At 41.0% G+C, this 23,826-nt stretch overlaps 1 protein-coding gene across 3 annotated transcripts; it reads left to right on the forward strand.

Moving 5' to 3' along the window:
- The first annotated feature begins 679 nt into the window (after positions 1–679).
- Positions 680–23,180, forward strand: LOC135261582 (chloride channel protein 1-like). 3 transcript variants are annotated; one of them, XM_064348057.1, is made up of 23 exons: positions 680–1,276; positions 6,237–6,456; positions 6,851–6,982; positions 9,665–9,793; positions 10,431–10,564; positions 10,790–10,867; positions 11,558–11,636; positions 12,400–12,525; positions 14,333–14,417; positions 14,616–14,717; positions 14,966–15,050; positions 15,464–15,577; positions 16,067–16,136; positions 16,344–16,454; positions 17,821–18,034; positions 18,239–18,372; positions 18,612–18,808; positions 18,966–19,047; positions 19,173–19,258; positions 20,156–20,200; positions 20,304–20,408; positions 20,674–20,760; positions 20,902–23,180. In XM_064348057.1, exons 1-23 carry the CDS (start codon positions 1,226–1,228, stop codon positions 21,268–21,270), a joined length of 2,835 nt encoding a protein of 944 aa, XP_064204127.1. In that variant the 5' UTR covers positions 680–1,225; the 3' UTR covers positions 21,271–23,180. The 3 variants fall into 3 exon arrangements, with proteins under 3 accessions (XP_064204127.1, XP_064204125.1, XP_064204126.1); XM_064348055.1 differs by having other exon boundaries at positions 681–1,276; positions 15,464–15,619; XM_064348056.1 differs by having other exon boundaries at positions 684–1,276; positions 15,464–15,619; positions 18,612–18,796.
- Positions 23,181–23,826: the final 646 nt, after the last annotated feature.

Here is a 23,826-nt window from a genome sequence, read left to right on the forward strand (position 1 = left end):
TAACGCTGGAAAAAGTATTTTTCAAAGATTGGGAAACGTGAGAAATAAGGCAATTGAGGAATGCCTGGAGTCATCACTGAGGAGTATCGAGCCCGCTTGAAATGGAGGTGCATAATATGTTATTTCACTGCAGAATTATTGCTGTTTAAAATCTCACCACTCAGCAGGTTAGCACGATACTTGCTAAGGATCTATTAAACATGCTCAAAAAAACAAAAACAAGCAGCATGTAGGGAGTTTATTATTACCTTGTCCTGATCAATATCCCATTGGCTCAGATACACAGAAAAATGAAATCATCTGGGTGACTAAATTGGAATTTACGGAAAGCAATAATTACTGAAATATTGCCTAATGTGAACTGAATTGAGGAACACAGGTTTTCCAGGAAGCTAGTGTGGCAGGATTTATATTTTTTAACCTTTACTGAATTGAGGAAATCTCATTGAGATTAAAATCTGTTTGCGAGAGAATCAATGCAGTTAAATACAGCCTCCCTCTGACTCCAATATGGCCACCGACACAAACGCATGAATGAACAGGTGATCAAAGCCACTTATTGCCAGGGGCAACCGGAGGATGTGCGTGGATGCCAGTATTGTAAATGTGAAGCAGCCAGTGCAGGGAGCTAATAAAAGAAAGCGTGAAGTTCATGTGCTGTCATCATTTTCACGCACCGTGATCCTCCATCTGGCACAATCAGCAGTGAGCAGAGTGTACCGACCTGTCCACCGCGCGGACTAGTCACGGCGTGTGTGTGTGTGTGTGTGAGAGAGAGAGAGAGAGAGAGAGAGAGAGAGAGACAGTGGATGCGCGTGTGTGTTTTTGTGTGTGTGAGAGAGAGAGAGAGAGAGTGAGTCTGTGTATGTGTGTGTGTGATAGAGAGAGAGAGAGAGACAGTGGATGCGCGTGTGTGTTTTTGTGTGTGTGAGAGAGAGAGAGAGAGAGAGAGTGTGTGTGAGTGTATGTGTGTGTGTGTGAGAGAGAAAGAGTGTATGTGTGTGTGTGTGAGTGAGAGAGAAAGAGTGCGTGTGGGTGTGTGAGAGAGAGAGAGTGTGTGTGTGTGAGTGTGAGAGTGCATGTGTGTGTGTGTGTGTGTGTGTGAGAGAGAGAGAGAGAGAGAGAGAGAGTGTGTGTGTGTGTGTGTCTGAGACGCCGCGTACTGCCCGGGTGGTAATGCTGAGACAGACAGTGGGGTTATTTTTGGATCAGTGACAGTGTGTCAATGGCCGCAGATGCGTCGCAACGGACAGCTCTAAGGTACCAGCATACCCTGGTCAGTAAGCCTTTCCTTTCTCTCTCTCTGTCTGTCTGTCACCTCTGCCTCTCTCTTTCACTCTCTACTCTCTGCCATTTCCTTCATTTGCCCTCTGTCCACCTGTCTCATGCTGTGATCTACAGAGTCAACCTTCTTTTTTTGCCATAATGCCAGAGTTGTGTTGTAAAATCCCTGTATAACTTGATTTCTCCGGTCTAATGCCTCTCTCACCGGGCGTTAGGTTGTCAGTGGCTTTCAAACTCCCTGATTATGCAAGTGTTTAGTATCCAGGGATATTGTGCAGGTGAATGTACTGCTGTGTCTTTTCCTGCCCCTGTTTGAAACTCCTTTTACCTGCCTGGGGTCTTCTTAGGGAACACGCATCTCATCTGACCTCCGTGTCTCTGTGCTTTCATTTTATTTTTGTATATTTTGTAGAAACAGTGCTTGTATGGCCGTATGCTTTTTTACAGTGAGTTAGTCAGAATTAGTCATCAGTCAGAATTGTGCAGTCTGCTGTTAGAAGTCTTTAATGGACTCAAGAAATCTATATTTATGATATGTGTGAATCATATTCCAAATATAAAGTTAAGCACTTAGTATTTAGCTTTTTCGCTATGGCATTTTATTAGTTAAAATACAGACATGATTGAAATTATTTTTGATTCTGTTTCAGCAAGCGTTGTACAACAATATTGTGAATAATTTTCCCACACAGTATTTTTTTTAAATATTGGATTGTAAATAAGGCATTTACATATAGGTCAATTGTCTGTCCCTCTCTCTGTCACTCTGTCCCAATCACCTCACTCTTTTATCTGTTTGTCTGTCTGTTGTAATATGAGGCTGTGTATTGCATGTGTGCCGTAATAACCTTGTGTTTACATGGTCACCCAGTGAACAGAGCTATATCCAGAGATGTCGCCCTTCTAGCATTTAAGCTTGTGGTTAGCTTCTATTAAAATTGCATTTGCCTGGATCAGAACTGAAATTTCCTGTGGCTTATAATTGCAATTGTATGGTTGTGTGACTGGTTGTGAAATCAGAGACAGAAGAATTTTCTATGGTTGCATTAAACAGAAAGTACTTCACATATGCATGAAACAGTTTTGATAAGAAAGAAAATCTTTAAAAATTATTTTAGATCTATTGGAAAGTTTTAGACTCTCTGTCTGTAGCAGGCTGGAGGAAAGTATGCAATTCAATCAACTTATTCTGCCAACCATGAACTGAAGTGAAAGAAAGACCTATCTTTAGAGACAGACAGAAACACGTGTGCCCGTTACACCGGCAAGGAAAATGACAGATGTGAAACCAACATTGGCGTGCTACAACTGAAAATGACTATTAAATGCACAGTTTAATTCTGTCTTGTTAAATGTCATTTTTTATAAGAGAAATTTTATTTAAATGTAGTGTTAAATTGTAGTGTTTTCTGTCGTATTTTCATACTGAGCTGGGCATAACTGCGAGCTCACCAGGACTGCAAGAAATTACATTAAAGTTATATTCTCTTTTTGCCATGGTAGGCTGCCTTCTTCCTTTCTTGAATGCCAACATATCCCACAATGCAATGAAGGATAAACTGATTACATAATAAGTATGCAGGTAGTGCAGAACTGTAACCCAATGATTAATGAATGCTTCTTTCTGTTACGTATCACCTTTTCATTTTACTGATTATCATCACCAATTATTATTGCGGTGATATGATATGATAATTACCACTTGTTGTTTTCCCCCTTTTCCCAATACTAATGCCTACTAACATGGAACACCCATTTGTTGAAATGATAAAGTTCTTCTGGAAGTCTGGACAATATAAATATATTTTCTAGAACTGAATTATGTCTAGTTCATTTATTTCTTTTTTGAAGAATCAAAAGAAAGCTGAATATGAAACAGCTATAGTCTGAGCCGATCTCAAACATATCCTTTTACCAAAACGTTCCCAACTGGAAACATGTTTATCTCACGGTGTAATTTTACTGCCAAGTCATTTTGAAAGGTAATAATAAAAGCGTGCATATTAACTCAGGGGGTGATGTCACCCTCTTGAGTGGGGTCCCATACAGTACCCAGGAAGCTCTGCTGTACAGATACATTTCCAAGGTGTCAGCTATGGTGGTGCTCCGAGAACTCAAAGCGGTAACAGAATCTATCATCAGAAAAATAGATCGTCAACATCTTTGGTATCATCGCCATTCATATTATTGCACCTGGATAAGGTTCTCTGATATAATTTCAACAAATGTCCGCCCAGTTAGATTAATAGATGCCAATGTGTGTTTGGGTATTGCAATTTTTTCCCACCAATAAATGAAGCAGAATTGAATCTGGACTTGAAGACACGTAGTCAGAGAAAGAGCTGTCGTTAAGTGTTTCGGTGAACAGTGGGTCACACGGAGGCTATATATAATCCCCAGAGTAGGATTTCACCAGGAGAGAGGGAGAGGATGAGGGTTGAGTAAGAATTTGGGACACAGAGGGGTATGCGTGTGAGCATGTGGGCTCAGAGTTCTGGGCCCTGTGCATATGCAGTCTCTGTGGGCCCCCTTAAAATTGTAGACCAAAGCAAACTTTTTAGTCCAGGCCTTTTGAGCCACCACCCACCCCTGCCTTTGGGCCCTGGGTAATCAGCTCCCCCCAGTGACACCCCTGTACGTGGCTGTATATGAGGGTGGTGGTGGGGATTTGGGAATCTACTTAAGAAAAGTATGGATAAAAACAGAACAATTTAAAAGCATTTCAACATAAAGAATAAAATTAGCTCAGGTTTCATTTGATTCATTCTGTCATTTGCATGGTATTCTGCACAGAGTTGAGCTTCCTAATCACCATGATCCATGGTTGACTAAAGATAGCCTCATCAGCTTCTTCTCTAAATTGCTTAATTAAGTAAGTTATTAGCAGCTTTAAGCCATTAATTACATCATTTATGGCTGGAACTGACAGGGAATTCAGAAATGTGCCTAAAATGTCACCATACACCACATGAATAGTTTCTGCCTGTTCTGACCACCCCGTGCAGGAATGAGCTTCTCACTGCCGCAGAAAACCCTGCCCACCTACTGACGGAGACTGAAGACTCACCTCTTCAGATTGCGCCATGGCTCCCCTGACCCCCATTAGACAGCCTTTATTTTTATCTTTCTTCCTCTGGATTTCCTTTCGGATAATGTATAGTTAAAGCTGTGAGGGACTGGAGGGACCAGGGGGAGAGACAGCTCAGGCTCAGGCCGCAGCCAGAGAAAAACATCAGGCACAGACAGGGGTGCAGTTCTCAGGCAATATTAGAGCAAGTGCCCGGGAGAAGAGAGCAGCCACGCACAGACAAGCTCAATGTTCTGGTCAGGATTCTTATCAAACATCACATCATTCACAAGGAGTTTTATACAAAGTCTGTAAACTGATCGTTATCATGCGTGGCTTGGTCCGGATGGCATCAGTCAATATTGTTACATGACAGGTTGCTAGGCAGTTATGCCTAGTGGTACTTTCTTTAGTGACAATACAAATAGATGTTTGTTAGGTTAACATTACAACAGTTGATTATAAATAGGCCTCTGTGCCTTCTTGATCATACTGCATTTTTGAATTCCTGAGAATTGTAATAAAATTTAATGTAGTCATGCAATGTTATCTGATGTTGATAAGGTCACAAGTGACAGCTGAAGACTATTTGTCCTGATATGATTACTTTTACTGTGCTTTAATCCAAGTGAACTACCATTTGTGTATATTGCTAATTAGCTAGTTGAGCACAAGTATTGGTAGAAAAAAAAACCCAGCATATATTCCAACCACCACTGCCCACCACTACCCTGACATGGTGAAAATCACATTTCAGTTTGTTCTCCAAAGTTCAAGTAACCCTGATTAAAACACCATATTATATTTGCATGAGCAGACACTGTACTATGTTCTGTTAGTTTTATTGCAAACACTAGCAATGATACTGTAGGTTAGTGTAGTGTGCAATTTAATCAGTTTGTGTTTGTGATGTGTCTGTCAATATAACACTGTTGAAAGTACACATGGTCCAGTTAGACTCGATGTTACATCATTTTGTATTGTTATTCTGTTCATCAGCTGTATGTTCATCTTCTACCTACAGTTCCCCAACACAGATCTTAAATGCAGTTGGCTTTATTCTATACAAGGCTCCATGGTCGAGTATAGAGTCCCCTCTGTGCCAGTTCAGACTGTGGCCAGCCACCCAGTAAGGTGGCACATAATTGGCCGTAGCATCACCCAATTAGTGAGGGTTTCCTTTGGCAGCTTTGACTCTGTCTCATTACCTTTTCTTGGCTCATTTAATCAACCGGGCACTAGCTGCCTGCCTTCACCAGCTGCACTCTTCCCATGCAGTGAATGCACAGCTCAGCTGGTGAAGTGGCAATCGGCATGCGCCTCGGAGAAGAGAGATCATCGGGGAGAAGCTGATTAAGACGGGTTTCAAGGCTTAATTTGGTGGAAGCTGTCAATAATGCTATTATTTCTCTTGTGTTCATCAGTTGATTCATGGTCATCAGCAGCATTTTATTGGAATTAATGCAGGTTTCTGGTGATTTTCAGCTTACAGCTATGAAGTGAGGTGGTGGCAAACTCATATGGAAGGTTGTGTTGCTATCCTCTGCCGATTTGATGTTGTGGGTGATGGAGGGGAATTCAACTCAAAGTTATTTTTATAATTTTGGTAGTTTACAATGAAGTAGGATCTCACAGTTAAGTTATACTTAATTGATAGAAAGCAAATAAATAGTTAAAACTATTAAGTATGGTGTCAGAAATTAAAACATGTCAGGGCTCAAAATATATGAACAAAAACAAACCTATTTTTTCTTCACTGAAGATGTCATCCATTCACATGCAGCGTGACGATGCTATTTCTCAATGGCAGCATGATTCCTTAGTAAAAGCTGGCCGTAGCAGGAAACACTGCGTGTACCGTGTTCTCCACTCCCGCCCTTTGTAGCTATATGGAGAGTACCGAGAGCACCTGGGAAGTTCTGCACGGATCGAAGCCGCTCGCCTGCTGACAGAAAAAGAATGGAAGAAACACGCCGATAAGTCGTCTCCAGCAGGGCGTGCCGGCGACCCGCGCCATCCTGCTGCCCTGGAAACTGGAGCCCCTCCCCCTGAACAGGCCCACAATGCACCGGCGAAGAAGCCCCATCCTTGCTCGAAATGTCAAGGTGAGGTGTGTGTGTGGGGGGGGGGGGGCTTGGTTGGGGGTGTAGGGGGTAAGTGATGCGGGTAAAGGTCAGGACAGAATGGGGGGGGGGAGAGAAGAAATGACATTTGTGCCATGCAGTTTTGTTCAATTGGGTTTTCTGTAACTGTAATCAGGGCTGTAAAATTATATTATATATGAATATTTCTGTAAAAGGTTATAAGTTCCCGCATCCTCAATTTTGGTAATTTGTGTAAAACAATATAAATATCTAAATATTTAAATAGGTCAGTTGGCACAAACGTTGACTCAACAGTCATCAATAATGTTCATGACTTTACTTATTATATTATTGTATTCTGATTCAGTACTGCTATGTGAGGCCCATTTGTCATATAGTCTCCTTTCTTATTCAGACTGTGTGGCACGGGTACAGAGGTACATTGTGACAAAGCTGGGAGAAGACTGGATCTTCTTAGTGCTGCTGGGTATCAGTATGGCACTGGTGAGCTGGAGCATGGATTATGCCAGTGCCAAGAGCCTTCAAGGTACTACAATGCCCACAAGGCCATGTATTTCTTAGAGCCTTCTTTAACCTGTATTTCAGTCCTGCCACAACATCAAGACTTTTGATCAATATCTAAATACATCAGGTTACCTGAATAATTTCAAGTAATCATTTCATTAATACTGGTTCAGCAAGCTTGCATCAGGTGAATTTTAGGACAGGATGTTGTAGAACCTGTTCTCAGATATGTTGCTTTACCCATTGAAGTAAATACATTCAGTTGAAGTAGTTACATCTCTTTATGTAATTAATCTTTCTTTTGTGACAAGTCAAGTATGTACCATCTTGTGTATATTAAAAGAGACACTACAGAGACACATAGTGGACCTGAACCAAATTGCAGGCTACCAAATTAGAATGCATAAACATAAGGTCTTCCCAGCACCATAGCAACAATTGCAAAAAAATCTTTTTATATGTATGGTGGGAAATTTACAGATGTTGGCTATTACCCAGGTTGTAATGTCACTATAAACCTGAATAGCAAAAAGATATTACTAACCTCCTGTACTACTGCGTTACTGTATTGGAGTTAACAGATTCAATACAAATGTTCCAAAATTTTGTGGATAATGTGGAGGCTTATATATGAACCACCTCGCTCATAGTGATTGATGGTGATCAGACAGCGTGGCACTAGGCACATAGATGCCTCAGAAATCATCTACAAGGCACAAACTTGCCAGGTTTGCTATAAGAATCACACAAGGCAGCACCTGCGTACAGCTTATATTGCTACTTGTGGTGTCCACACACACTATGGGCCTGTGACTTTCACACAATCTATTTGATCAACTCTGTTTATGACCAACATAAATCAGCGTAATGAGGTCAACTGTGCCATGCGTGAAGCAATAAAATACAGTACCCATGCACCTACCGCAAATGAGTGTGTCCCTTTTCCAAGCCAATAACGTCCCGCTTGCAGTCCTGCTGCTGTCTCGCTCCCCTTTGCTTAGTCAGGTCACTAATAAGCCTTCAAAAAAGTTTTAAAAAAATGAATAACATGCCGTTTACCAAAAATGAACTTATCACAAATATGTATATGTAGGTCTACTGCGTAGCAGTAATGAAGTGATCTTTTTAGTTGTAATTTATTGACTTTGATAAGATGAGATATGTTATTGATATGTAATGTATATCGTATATGTATATCTATATACATATACGATATACATATATACCTACAGACAGATGATAAATTAAAGGAGAAACCAACATAAAGTATCTTAGTAAGGTGTTGGGCCACCGCGAGCCACCAGAACAGCTTCAGTGCGATTTGGCATTGATTCTACAAGCCTGGGATGGAACACCATTCTTCCAAAGGATATTCCCTCATTTGACGTTTTGATGGTGGACATCGGTCCAAAATCTCCCATAGGTGTTCAATTGGGTTGAGATCTGGTGATTGCAAAGGCTATAGCATATGATTCACATGGTTCATTATTTTCATATTCATCAAACCATTCGGTGAACCCTCGTGCCCTGTGGATGGGGGCACTGTCATCCTGGAAGAGATCCATCGGAATAGAAATATTTAATCATTTCATGAGTCATCCTTCATGGATGACTCATCTGACCATATCACTTTTTTCCACATCTCTGTACACCAGTGCCTATGGTTTTTGCACCACTGAACTCTCAAATGTGAATTTGTCTTTGTAATAAGGAGTTTATTCACTGCAACCCTACAATAATATCCCTCTTCATGTAGTTGTCGACGGTCTGTTCTTGCTGACACAGTCTGATCACGTTCTGCATTGACATTCTCAGTCACCTGAGGAAGAGTTTCTGTTCCGTTTTTCCTTACATATTGCACTAATGCACAAGCATCACGGTCAACAAATGTCACCTATTGAAACACTTGCCAGTTGAGCAGTCTTTGTGACTGAAGCTCCTTCCATCCGTGCCCCAGTAATGAACCCTCTTTCAAAGTCACTTAGCCATCTTGATCCAAAATCAAGGTCAGCTGGACCTGCTCAGCATTTTTATACACGCCACAGAGCATGAATGGATGTTAATTGCTTAATTGTATCATGCAGTAAACCTGTATGGAAGCATCTGCATTCATTATGTTTCTCCACTCATTTATTCAGGTTTTTCCTTTAATTTGTCACCTGTCTGTATATGAATACCTTCCCTTCTGTAATCATATCTGAATACATTAAAAAGATTAACATGTCATTACAGATTGCAGGACTAATCCATTGAATGATTATTAATGATGACCTTCTTTAATGTAACACGCTGTCAGACAGAAATGATCAAACCTAAGCTGTTTTTCAAACTGCAGTGAGAGGAATATCGGATGTACTTTGTGCAGCCCCCGGGTGCATGAGTGAGAGAAAGAGAATGTGCACAAACCAGGTTGCCATGTTGAAGCGTTCAAAAAACATCAAATACACTTTCAAAGCCCAGAATACTTTATGACTAATATGCCCATGCCAACAGCACAACGCTTAACAGAAAATCAGGATTGTCTGTGATTTCAATCTTTATAAAAAAATACAGAAAATAGTAATAATATATTATTCTTATTATTATTATAAATAGAGGGCTTAGGTTTGAGATAGATCACAGTGATGGTGTCTGCCTGTAAAACTAAAACTGGCATTAATAGTTTCCTCTTTCCTTCCCTCCCTTTCTCTTCATGTGATCTCAGTGTATAAGTGGATGCACAGCCAGCTACATGGCAATGTTCCCCTGCAGTACCTGGCCTGGGTCGCCTATCCCATGATGCTCATCTTGTTTTCCTCCCTGTTCTGCCAGCTGGTCGCCCCGCAGGCCATCGGTGTGTACTGCGGTCCCCGTCCCGTCCTGTCCTGCACCCGCCTAACACCCCCATCTCACTTACCTATCCCAGAGTTCCTCTCTCCTCTTTCAGCAGCCACTGCTTATATATCCCACAGATATTTAGTTTCACCTGATTGTCGTGTTTCACCCAGTAGTATGTACAGTATGTGTCTGGGTGTGTGTGCATGCATGTGCATGTATGTGTGTGTTTGTGTATGCATGTTTCTGTGTGTAATCCCTAATCATTATATTACCCCACGCATTGTGATTGACTGCGGCCTGATAGCATGGCCCTAGGTACATTTGTGGCTCGGGGATCATCTTACAGGCACATGCTTTCCGGGTTCGCAAGATTAATGGGGACAGAATGGCATAACACCTGCAATCTATGGCAAAGCGTGCCTTGCAGGTGTGGCCTGCACTGCTTCCACGCTATGTACTGGCACCTTTCACATCCTCTTTTTGATCAACCCCCTTTTTACGACCAGCATAAATCAGTGTAATAAGGTCATCTACGACATGCCAATGCACAACGCAATAAAGCACAGCTTCGGTGTGCCTGCCACACTGATAACTTTGTTGTAGTCCTGCTGCTTTCTTCTGATGTTCTCTCTCTCTTTCTCTCTCTCTCTCAGGTTCTGGAATACCAGAACTGAAGACCATCCTCAGAGGGGTGGTACTGAAGGAATATTTGACTCTAAAGGCCTTTGTGGCCAAGGTCATCGGCCTGACCGCTGGACTCGGCAGTGGGATACCTGTGGGGAAAGAGGTGGACAGATTCTGCTGTCATTTATCTTTCAGAGCACTTCACTTTTTTTTTTTTTTCATAACATAGGGAACTTTTATCATGACATCATTTCCTCTTTTTTTTTGTACGGACACTCAAAAGACACATTATTATGAATAATCCCTCATAAATAGACTAGTTTTCAAGCATAAAATGCGATGTGCAATTGTCTTCTTTTTCCTCATGCACCCCCCTCTCCCTTTCCAGGGCCCGTTCGTGCACATTGCCAGTATTTGTGCAGCTGTGCTCAGCAAATTCATGTCCTGCTTCTCCGGTGTCTACCAGGTAAGCAGAGTCCCACACTAAGAAAAGAAACACAGGTGCAGTAGTCTAATGCAGCACCTGCAAAATCTCCTCTGAGTTAAAGTGACAACAAACTATCACCAAAATCCATTCAGCAATATCCAGAACTGGCACACTTGATTTTATTAAAATGGTACAGTACATGCTTAAGTATTGCAATGCTATGTTGATGCTCAGTGTATGCCCTGCATTTCATTCTTGTTGTTTTTAATGTGCTTATGCTTTGCCAGTACCACGCTGCCCGTCATTTGTGATCGAGCTACACTCATATCATTTACATGAGTCTGGTCTTCTACATTTTGAAAAATCTTTTATTTTCTGATATTTACCACTCTCACTAAGTCTATCATTGCTCTGATAGGTGATCATGCAATCCAGTGTGTTATCCAGTGTGTTTATAATTCACAATGTCTTTCATGTCCTTTTCTTACTCTTTTCTTTCATTCTTGCACCCATTTCTCTTCCTGGATTACTGCTGCTGCCTGTATTCTTTTTTTTTACCCGTCACTCTCTTCTTTGCATCTTCCTCTTTCTTGTTCTTCTCCCACGCGCCTCTTTTCTCCCTTTTTTGCTCGCTCCTCATTTGACGCTGTCCCCCGTTTCTCTCTTTTCCTTTACCACTCCTGTTCTCCATGTCTCCCCCATCTCTCTCTTTCTCTCTGGTGTCAGTAGAACCCGTATTGCTACACAGACATCCTCACGGTGGGCTGCGCTGTCGGGGTGGGCTGCTGCTTCGGCACTCCTCTGGGAGGTAAACCTCGCTACGTCTCTCGTTCTCTTTTCTTCATCTCTTATTCTCTTTTCTGAATAAGCTGTAGCTTTACTGAGAAAAATAAAAGTGCTTTCAAAAAACAAGGCCAAAATATACCCTAAGGAGTTTCCCTCGGCTGACGTTCTCAGTTCAGTCTGATCTCCCACATACCATCTTTTCAGAATGCTGTGCTCCATTTTGTCTCTTAAAGATTCGTTCTGAAAATGTGATATAGTTATGAAGGAATTGAGCATTTGGCTGTAGCAGCACATCTCAGCTGGCATATTTAGGTCTATCTAAGCCTCACACTACATTATCAAATCAAACTGCTATATGAGTGGATATAGGCTCGATGAAAACCGCACAAACTGCAGTGCATGTAACGGCGATATCTTTACCAAGTTAACACTGACACGTATCATGCTGTATTTCCTTGTGGTTATGAACTGCTGATAGTTGATGCAGGGTATATTTTCTGACGGTTTGGTTTTATTTACTTCTGGTGTGATGTGCATGTATTATCATTTTGGGCAGGGCTCATATAAACCCCCTAAGGGTTCTTTCTTCTCCCACACATATGTCTTGTATTTTATGTATAATGTTGGCAACCTTTTAGGTCTTTTATTGTGTAATTGTGTAAATTTAAAAAATCAAGTCAAATCAGTTTTCTTTTTCATTTAGGAAAACCTGAGGTTCAGAATCTGTACATATTTAGTCCAGTGTCCGTGGTGTACTCAGGCGTCTTCCTGTCTTTTGCCACCAGGGGTGCTATTCAGTATTGAAGTCACATCCACGTACTTTGCCGTAAGAAATTACTGGAGGGGATATTTTGCTGCCACTTTCAGTGCGTTCATATTCCGAGTGCTGTCTGTGTGGAATAAAGATGCTGGTAAGAAACTCCCTATATTTATATTACATCTAAATAAATAATATAATAATAAATGGAATAAATAGTATTTCCTGAGAAAAGTATTTGACCTTGAAAATGGTAGAAACTACAATGGAATACAAATGTGCATACCAATGATAAATCCACAATCTAATGTGTCAACTGGATGTCTAGATAAACAATGACTTCAATGAGACAATTTTGTACATCTCTGTGTGACTGAATTATATATGTTTTACCACACATGAAGGGCTAGCATTTGCATTATATAAAAGAGATAGACATATTAACTTAATTTCAGATGACTTTTGTAAGCTGCAATGATTTTTTCATTGAAAATGCTACCAAGAGGTCAATTAATATCAAGCCCTGAACATATGTTTACATTCAAATGTATAAGGTGATGCTACAAAATACTGAAAATCCCATGAGCTCTGGGTTCAGACTGTGTGATCATCCCATTGGCCCATCCAGTTTTCTCTCTCATGTCTTGCCTCCTCAGTGGCGCCCGGAGTATAAGTGATTGGTGCTGTATAGGTATGGGGCGTGCCGCCCCGCCATGGTGTAACTACCTGCCATCCCAATAAGAAGGAGAACTTGCCCAAAATCAAACCACTGCCAAACATGGCGCTGCATACAAACTGTGTATTCTCATTGCGGCTTTAAAATTTTCGTTTAGCGATGCTAGTGGAGAGCGCAGATTCAAATTCTGCAGTAGTGAATGGAAAACACGGAATTGACAACGAGTGCCATATCAAACACAGAAAACAACAATAGCCTGGCAAAGGAGCACAAACTTTGACAGATTGATGTCCATTATTGCAGCGTTCGGTTTAACCCAGTAGCATACGATACCTGAGCCTATCTCTCTCTCTCTCTCTCTCTCTCACAGACACACACACACATACACACATAGGGTTTACTCAGGTTGGATAGTGTCAGGGAAATTACTGTTTCCCTTCCCCGCATACCCAGAGGTGAGATCCTTTCTTTGATAACACAGTCACAGCACTTTCAAAGATCAATAAGACTTTTATTCAACTTTCAAGGAGAAAAAAGAATGAGAGAGCACTCACAAAACTCTCTTAAGTTTTAGATACATAGGCCGTTCCTTATATTCACAATCTCAGTAACTTTCCATTATGCACAGGAGGCGTGTTTTTCCTTCGAACGCGAACAGCTGCACTCTGCCCTAATTAATCTTTACCCTCTTTAGCAGTGGACACCCAGTCACCTTGGTCTCCTAAATGTATTTAGTCTTCAGATAAGTTTGAGCGTACAATAAATCTTCCAGCGGTGCCATCCACCAGGCCTCCCAAGTCCTGGAAGATGGGATAACCTGTTTTTTTCCACTTAGGCCTAGGTCATTTATCTTTTATGTTACTGAACAGCTATCGTACAGGGTGCCTCCTCACATTCCTGAACTCAGAACAGACTATGCAAAGGTTTAAACACTTGATCTGAAACTATTTGCTATAAAGAGTATATTTCTAATCACTTACATTGGGATACATGGTATAACAATAATCAAAACAGTAATAAAGGATATATTTAATCACGTGTTTGTCTTTATGTTAACACACATATATTGTCAATCAGAAAATTACTCTTACAGATAGCTATAATAGTTTCTGTTCAAATCAAATGATATGTCCAAACAAGTGCATGCAGTTACATTCTCCAACATATTTATTACTTTTTTTGGGGGGGGGGGATTTCAGCCGGTGAAAATGCTGAGTGGCTAGTGACTTTGGAAAACCACTAGCCACAGTGGCTGGTGGATAATGGGAACTTTACCCTGTTTCAGTTACCATCACTGCTCTTTTCCGCACCAATTTCCGGATGGATTTCCCCTTTGATCTGCAGGAGTTACCAGCATTCGCCATCATTGGGTGAGAGAGAGAAAGAGTACGTGAAAGCATGTCAACAATTATATTTTAAACCACATCTAGTTACAACTGTACACGTGTTATATACGCTGCACCAAATATGTTGCGATAACACTGAAGTAGTAGACTTGCTTTGTTACAGATTCAGCCCTTGTCATTGTGGATGCATCGAAATTTTCAATATTTTTGTTCTCCCTACAGAATTTCGTGTGGATTTCTGGGAGCCTTCTTTGTCTATCTGAATCGCCAAGTGGTTCTGGTTATGAGGATGGAGAATGCACTGACCAGCTTTCTGACAAAACAGTGAGGGAGCGGAGAAGGGAGCATTTACTGTACACACCTCAGAGTAACACACTCACTCTTGCAATAATACAGGTCAAAGTGTGTATGCCACTCTTCAAAGAAGGTTCAAAAATTTCAACACAGAAGCTTATTGTGACTGACAGGAACTTTACATGTAATTTACATAAAGAAAGGATACAATTTACAATACATTGTGTAATGTTTCAATCTTATGGTGTAACCCGTGTTTTTTTTTGTTTTTTTTACAGTCGACTGGTTTTTCCAGCTTTCGTGACCTTTGTGATTGCAACTTTGACCTTTCCTCCAGGATTTGGCCAGTTCATGGCTGGAGAGGTCAGAAATCGATCTCTGATGTTCCCTCTCTGTTCATTCATGAGTAGCTTTCATTATTTTGATATCCTGGAGTAGCGCAAGCACTGACAACTGTGGTGGCTTCAGTGGCTTGTGTTTCCATAACTGAATGACTGCTTTGGGACAAAAGGGAGATTTACTGCTTCCAGAAATTATGTACTTACTTTGAATACGTTATGCTTATAACAATCCAAAACAGGTGACATTTTAGGGGTGTCACCTGGGTGTAAATTAAATCAGAGTGAGCACCCATACCCGACAAAAAGACATCAGTCCTTATTGAATCAGGCATCTTTTGTTTCATTATGTACAATATTCCACAAATTTCCCATGTCCATTTCTCCTACCTTTTTCCAATGCTCTCTTCTTCATCATCCCTCTCTCTCCCTCTCCAGTTGATGCCCAGAGAGTGCATCAATTCTCTCTTTGATAATTTCACCTGGACCAAAATCTCAGGTTTCCCTCTTCCTCCTGGCCTGGGGCGTTCGGCAGCCTGGCTGCACCCTCAAGTCAGTGTCTTTGTTATCCTCCTTGTCTTCTTCGTCATGAAGGTAACCCTCCTTCCTCTCCTCCTCTCTAAGCTATCTCAGTGTACTTCTGCATGGAGACCAACAGGCAGAAACTTACAATAAAAATGACATGGACATTGAAAGTCTTTTAAAATCATTGTAGCCAAGTGCCAATTAAAGGCTGTGACATCTTGGGTGTGACAGTGTGATATAATGGGTAAGGAAATGGTCTTGTGACCTAAAGGTCACAGGTTTGATTCCCAGATAGGATACTGCCGTTGTACCCTTGAGCAGGTACTTTGCTTCAGTATAAATCCAGCTGTTTAAATGGATGCAATGTAAATGCTATGTAAAAGTTGTATAAGTCGCTCTGGATAAGAGCGTCTGCTAAATGCCTGTCATGTAATGTAATATAATCTTTGTTGCTAGATACCTACAGATGAAAATATGCTTAAGGAAATGTGTTCATAATGGCTCTTCATCTTTCAGTTCTGGATGTCTGCTGTTTCAACAACTATGCCTATCCCTTCCGGTGCCTTCATGCCAGTCTTTGTGTTGGGTGAGCATTAAAGATTTATCGTGGTATTTTACAGGAAATCTCATTTGCTCAAAGGCTAAAATTGAAAGCGCAAGATCCCTGTATTGACTTTACCTCCATTGCTCTGTCATTTGATGTTTTTTTTGTGCATAGTTGAGTAGCCAGCGAGGCCCTTTATATCAAATGTGAAAGAGCCGGTGTAACCGCACCCTTCTCTGTGACCTTCAGGAGCCGCTTTCGGCCGGTTGGTGGGAGAGATCATGGCCACCCTCTTCCCCAACGGGATCCTGTTTGACGGGATTGTTTACCGCATCCTGCCGGGAGGGTACGCTGTCATTGGTCAGTCTGCTGCTCCTCCTCTCGCTGCCATTGATTCACCACAGCAAAACTGTCGTCCTCTTCTCCTCTGCTATTCTTTTTAAGATCAGCTTATCGACAGATCTGTATCCTCCTCATGTTTTATTTTTTGCCACTCTTCGTGCTTATCTCTCAAGCCTTAACATCACCCCATTTTTTCCTCCATTATCCACTATCTCCTCCTCCCTCTCTAGCTTGTGCTAGAATATTACATTTTGGCATTTACATTTGAACTGTATTTAATTTTAATATCACTGGTTCTAATAGGACAGTTATATGACTGCTATATTATTGTATGTTGTCCTACTTGGCAAAAAGAGTCATTGCCTGTCTCGTGCTTTTGATTTACTAGTCTGTAACTTGAAACCACTGTGAAGAGAAATGACATTTATCTCAATGTTCATTGAAAGCCAAAAATCAATCAACATTTATACAGATCGTCATTTCTTAAGGTAGGACAGCTTCATAACTACTTGAAAAGCCCACTGCATTCACAAGTAATGTTACCTTCAAAAACAGATTCAAATTGATGGTGAGTTTTTTATTTCATGAAGGGATTTTTTCCTTCTCCAAATTGAAATGTGAGATTTGGAGAGAAAGGAGTGAACAGCTCACTGTAACTGAAAAAATAACAAAAGAATAATTCTCCCATTCTACAATTCTACAATTACATTCTCCCATGTAATTGTATACATTTTTAATATTATGCCTAAAAATGAATATTTGAATGTATGATTTAGTCATGCAATCCTGAAGAACAGCCCGTTGGGGAAGTGAGAATTTGTTTAAAATGTGAGTTGTCAGAATTCAGCTGTTTTGTCAACTAATACCCTCGTTCAATGTTTGGGACTCTGAATACAGTCTACAAGTGCATCAGCAGTTAAAACATCTTGCTTATCTGACATATGAAACATATTTATTTGATTTAAGTAGGTAATTATTAAAAAAGATGTCAATTATCAGTTTAGTTACTGACTTTGTTGATAGACAGAGCAACATGTTGGATCAACCTTTATCAAAATGTAAAACGCACAACCACATTTTAAGGAATTTATTACATTGCGAGTATTCAATGTTTAATCTAAAGATGAAGGTTCAGCTACCTTAACGAACAAGGACTGTTTCAGAAATGGACAGGTTAAAGTCACAAAAGGAATGAAGAAAAGAAATTACCAAAGCACAGCTTGTTTCTCCCAAGAGAGTCCCAAGAAAACCAAGATTACTGTTCAAAAACTGTTATCTCTCCCCCTCTCTCTCTCCCCCCTCCCTCCCCCCTCTCTCTCTCCCTCTCTCCCTCCCTCCCCCCTCTCTCTCTGCCTCTCTCTCCCTCCCTCCCTCCCTCCCTCAGGAGCAGCTGCTATGACAGGGGCAGTGACTCACACCGTCTCCACTGCAGTGATCTGCTTTGAGCTGACGGGACAGATCTCTCACATCCTGCCTATGATGGTGGCGGTGATCCTGGCCAACATGGTGGCCCAAGGCCTGCAGCCCTCACTCTATGACTCAATCATCCAGGTCAAGAAACTGCCCTATCTGCCCGAGCTTGGCTTTGGACACATCAGGTGTGGCAGAAATGCAATTGCAGACATTTGGGCTCTAATCCTCAGTCTAAGGTCTAGCTGTCAATATAAATCTGAATCTTGTGGCACATTGGGTTAACTCATTTGTCAGTGATGTTTACTTTGTGACTGGGAGGGCCTCTCTGAACAGTTCAGGTCAGGCAAGTTGTGTTTCATTAACAATCTCCTTGGGTCCCTGTTTCACAGTCAGTACAACATCTTTGTGGAGGACATTATGGTGAGGAAAGTGCGATTCCTGTCTTCACGGTCAACATACAGAGAGCTGAACAACCTTCTACAGTCCACATCACTCAAAACTATTCCACTAGTTGAATCCAAAGGTAAAGCTTGCTTTTTTCTTTAGATAAAGATTAATAGCCCAGTGCTTTCCTGTTTTAATAAATAAAATGAGTTTGGGATCTCTTTAAAAAGGTCAGCACATAGCGCTGGTATTTGTGCTGCTGACTTTGGTTGTGAAGAGAAGCATTTCATAACACTGGGAATTATTTTTAGTGTAGTTTTGCATTAATGTTTCTTTTAGCTTATCTCTTACTGCATCATGTGTTCTTTATTCTTTAAGAGTCGATGATCCTTTTGGGCTCCATTGAGCGGTCTGAACTGCAGGCTGTCTCTGATTGGTGGCTCTCCGCAGAAAGGCGGATCCTCAGCCAACAGCCTAGTGTGCAAGGTCATGGTGGGAGTTCAAAGCAAACCCGGGAATCGTTTGCCTTAGTGGATGAGAAAGGAGGTGAAGAGAATGGAGAGGTTCGTGAAAAAGTGAGGGCCCCAAGAGGGTTGGAAGGCCGAACACAATGACAGCGATGCTTTAGAGAATCTGAAATTGGCTGAAAATGAAAATTGACAGTGAAATTACACAATTCGGTTGGTTTTTACCCTTACTCTGGTTTGATTTATTTTTGATTTGGTTACCCAGAACCTCCCACTGCAGGATGAGAGAAATGGGCCTGTTCTATCTGCCACACCCCAAGAGCCATCCTCCAATCACACAACTTCCGGTGAGTTGACATCATCAAGAAGACACTCAAAGGTGCCATAAGCAGGTGTTTTTTAGGCAGAAAGAAAAAACTATTTCTTTCCGAATGCTTTTCTACTTTTGTCCTGTTCCTGCTTTATCTTGCAGACAATCACTCCCTGAAGACGGTAAGAAAAGCCCTGCATGGTCTGTTCTCTTCTCCTGCTGACAGGACGTCTGAAGTAGAAACGCAGGTATGCCCCAGTTACCGTAGCCTCTGTTTTTCAGAAATATTTAGTGCGAGCAGAGAGCCAATGTTCTCAGCCTTAAGAGGAACAGGCAGAAACCGACAAATCTTAACTATTAATCTATTAAGAGATTATCATTATTTGGAAGAAGGGGAGTAAGTCATTGTGGCACTTCACATTTTAGTATGTTCAAATTATATGCTCTTACCACATAAGTAAACCCTATGATGTTTTTCAATACAATTTTGACTTTTCTGTCACTTTTATGTATCATCTGTGAAGGATGTATTATTACACAGCATGTTTTAAATTTTTATTGTACCCCAGTTTTCTTGATTTTAATTTTTCAAAATGTGAATATTGGATTGTTACTGCAGTGCACATGATATTGTTTTCTGCATTGCAGCTGATAAATCTTTAGCCCATGGCTTGTGTTTTGTGATGATTTTTTTTATTGTGCCTTGTGTGAGTGTCCACTGCACTACCATTCTGACCTTAATCAGACCGAAAAACCATAGATTAACCAAGCATCCTGGTATTACTGTTAATATTTTAGTGACTTACAGAAATGTCAGCACTGGTACTAGGTCTTTTTTTAACCTCACCCAATCAGAATTCCATGTTTTACAGCATATATGCCAGTTTTTTCATGGGTTTCTCTTCAAAATGCTAAAAAATCTTTTTTAATTGTGCTTTTTGGAATGAAAAACTGAAAATGTTGCCTGGTAGTGAAGACCCATGAGATTCCATGAGTTTGTGATAATCTGTTTGTATACGTTTTCAATGACTTTGCATTCAATGGGTTCACTTGTAAATATTTATTATAGACAATTTCAGGGATTATCATCTGAAGTACATTTGACCCTCACAGTCTCTCTATTCTCTCCATTTGTTTATATTTAGGAGCCTGCACCTCCTCCCCTTAGAGATACGATGACACCAGAAGAGGTTACTGTCTTGTTACTTTTCCAGTTTTGGCCTAATTAAATCTCTGTGTCTTTCAATTGCAAACTGTGATACACTATATAATCTCATCTATTGGCTGCTGCAGATCAAGGCCTGGGAAGAGGCCGAAATGGATAAACCAATGGGCTTTGATCAGATACGCATTGACCCCTCTCCTTTCCAGCTCGTTGAGAGAACATCCCTTCACAAGGTGGGTCATTCACAATTAACTTCAGTCAATTCTGTTTGTGTTTATAAAGACTGAAACCATCCTCTTTTATAAAGAAGTTATTCGTGCAGCTAATTAATCAGTTTATTGTCGTCAGAAGGCTCTAGTTTAGTTGGATGGAGCAGCCTTGTTTGCTAATTGTTAGCTGGTTGTAGTACATGAATCAGGAGTCGTTTTGCAGTTGTCCAGTCTAAGCTGACAAGCTGAGCTTGCTGTTATGATTTTAATCCCCTGCTGTCCTTGCCAGACTCATACCCTGTTCTCCTTGCTGGGTCTCAGCCATGCCTATGTCACCAGCATTGGGAAACTGGTGGGAGTAGTGGCCCTGAAGGAGGTAGGACACATCCATCTCCTTTTCCATTTGTCACTGTTACACACTGTTTTAGCCCTGCATCTCTTTAATATTTTATACTATGTCTGGTGCCTGAGTCTCCTTTTTCTCTTTCTTCACCCCCTTGCGCCCTCTCTCTCTCAGCTGCAAAAAGCCATCGAGGGCTCCACTCGCAGCGGTGTAAAGTTACGCCCCCCCTTGGCCAGTTTCCGGGACGGGAGTCGGAAATCTTTGAAGCCGCCGCAGACTTCTTCTGCCCCATCCTCCCCAGCACGAGAGAGGGACCGAGAGGTACGGAGGGAAGGAAACAGGGAAATGAAGGAGGGTGAAGGGAATGGTGCCTGGAGCACTGTGGACGGTGGGACACGGTACAACAACAGCAACAGCAGCCGAGGGACAGTTAGTGCCACCTTCTCTCCCCCTTCCCCTACACCCATCATCCTCTCATCCTTTGATTCTGTTTTTGAACAAGAGGAAGATGAAAAGAGAGAGAGTGAAGAAGAGCCCATTTAATTGAAGATTTTGCATTTGGCATTTTTTAAGGACTCCTTTCCTCACAAACCCTTTCACCAGCGTGTGGACATTCATAATGGCTTACAATCTGGATAACACAGTTCTGTTTTTTTTTGCAGAAAGCGCATAAAAGAAGGACATAGATTCTCACAGGGTGATTTTCAAAATAATGCAAACAAGATGTGCAACACTGCGCTCATTCTGTGTCAATTTATTGGTTTACCATGATCAAATTGAACTATGTGACTGATTGTAGTGGATGCAATTATATGGCTGAAACTCAAATGGGTTGCATTCAAAATGGCTGACAGCAGTAGCAAAGTGAAATCTAAGAGCAGTCTTAACAGAAATAACAAATGTGATAAAAGCTCTGTCATAGCAGGGGCAGATCCATTGGGGGTTCACACGGTTCACTTGAACCACTCAGGACCCCTGTCACCCCCGTCGAGTAAAGTCATGCTGTAAGCTGAAATTTAAAAGTGTTATATTTCTGAACTAAATATAACAACACCCTAACCCTCCCCCACAACCCAAGAAGTCCTGTATCAGCTCAAGACATGCACACAGAAACTCCATGAAAATAAATTTTAAAAAAAGCAATGACCTGACCTAAAAAGGCAAGCAAGGGAAGAAAAAAGCTGCCTACATTCCCAAAAGAGGCACAGCAGCTGGAGAACATCTCTGCTGAGTTAGTTCAAATCCAGTTCAGCTTGCACCTTTTGTAAGCTGGTATTGCTAAAAGCTGAATGCATACACTATAAGTAGTCAACCAGTCAACCAGTGAATGTAACTTTGTATTTCTCACCCAATTACAGAAACATGGTGCACAGTGGTGCAGTGGGTAGCCCTGTTGCCTCACAGCAAGAAGGTCTTTGGTTCAAATCCCTCTATGTGTGGAATTTTCATGTTCTCCCCATGTCTGCGTGGGTTTCCACCGGGTAATTTGGTTTCCTCCCACAGTCCAAAGGCATGCAGGTAGGCTAATTGAAGAGTCTAAATTGCCCCTAGGTATGAGTGTGCGAGTGAATGGTGTGCGTCCCGTGATGGACTGGCGAACTTTCAAGGGTGTATTCCTGCCTGTCCCCCAATTCATGCTGGGATAGGCTGCAGCACCTCCTGTGATCCTGATCAGCAATAAGCAGGTACAGATAATGGACAGACAAGCTCACATATACATGGCCAGCTTCCGCTTCCATCTATAGCCGAACTGCTTAGTCATTTCTGGAAATAGCCCCACAGATGGAGCAGGCAGGACAGAGGAGGGGCTTTTGCACTATGAGGTGGGAGGTACCCTGCTGACCGAAACCTCTCCCCTCCCTGAGGAACGTCATCCTGTGGGGCCACCAGCCACAGTCGTAGCCTGCATGGTCAAGACCAGATTCCTGACCATTAGACGTGCCACTTCACTGAGATCAATAGTTGGTCCAGCCCTCCAAACAGCCAGTAATTTTCACATAAGATTGGCATGCACATTGCATTGTAAATGGAACTCAAAGGCCTGTTGGGAAACAGCCTGTGGTCTTTTGAAAGTCACCTTATTTTTGTATCCCCGTGTGGTTTAGCCGACCATATTATTTCTTTCTCTCTGTGTTCTCAGGTTTTTTCCCTGTCTTTAAATGTTTAAATAATTAACAGAAGGTATCTTCGTATAGAATGTTGATCTCTGCATCATTTTGTCTGTAATGTTAAATGCAGTATTGCTTGCCTATCTATTCAGCAGCATTTATGTATATTTGTGGTTCTCTTTCCTTGTTAATGTTCATGTATTAAATAACTGAAGATATGTGAAATGATGAACAAATGTAGCTGACTGATACAAAACATTGAGGAAAATTGTCTTCATTTTACAGATAATTTAATAAACTACCTAATAATAAATGCATTTAAATCAAAATGCACTGATCAGTGAATATTGAAATCCTTTATTTTATTTTTTCAAGGTTGAATAAATTATGTCCTATTGTGGAATGGATTTCCCAATTTGTTAATACTGCACTAAAGTGGGAAATGGAGATTTGTAGCATTTGTATCATCTCTATAGCATTTCGTGTATTTCACAGGGATTTTGTTCTACCATAAAAACAAAAAATGTAAAATGTGCAATAATCCCCAATCTCTTTCAAAAAGAGATCACAATCTGCTTTTTAATATAATCCAGTGTCGTTTATAACTAAAAATATGTTAATATTGAGTACACAATAGCATCCACATAAGACATAATCAATTCAAATAGAATAACAAACTACGAATGGGAGATTCCTGTATAAATGGACAGTTGGACACACCTTTTTAATAAGCAAAAGCATCCTAATCAATTTTGCCTTAATAATTATGCTGTCTTAACTTTTGCACATCCATCATGTTTGTATTTACGGCTAAGTGGATTTTAAAAACCAATTAAACCAGTTTGATATTGATTGAGAGGGGTCCATATATTTCACCTATATTTTCTTTATTGATGTTCTCCTGTTTAAAATAACAAATAGAGTTTATGCATGACTTTGACTTACTCTCTCCACCCCCACCCAGCCCCCAATAAATAAACCTATATAACAT

The sequence above is a fragment of the Anguilla rostrata genome, chromosome 8 (assembly GCF_018555375.3).
Source record: "Anguilla rostrata isolate EN2019 chromosome 8, ASM1855537v3, whole genome shotgun sequence".
Lineage (NCBI taxonomy): Eukaryota > Metazoa > Chordata > Actinopteri > Anguilliformes > Anguillidae > Anguilla > Anguilla rostrata.

Excerpts from the sequence above, each read along its gene's own strand:
- LOC135261582 (XM_064348055.1), top strand. The coding sequence starts at position 1,226 with ATGGCCGCAGATGCGTCGCAACGGACAGCTCTAAGGTACCAGCATACC. Across the intron at positions 15,051-15,463 it reads GCCAGTTCATGGCTGGAGAG|TTGATGCCCAGAGAGTGCAT; the intron begins GTCAGAAATCGA and ends CTCCCTCTCCAG. Across the intron at positions 16,137-16,343 it reads CATGCCAGTCTTTGTGTTGG|GAGCCGCTTTCGGCCGGTTG; the intron begins GTGAGCATTAAA and ends TGTGACCTTCAG.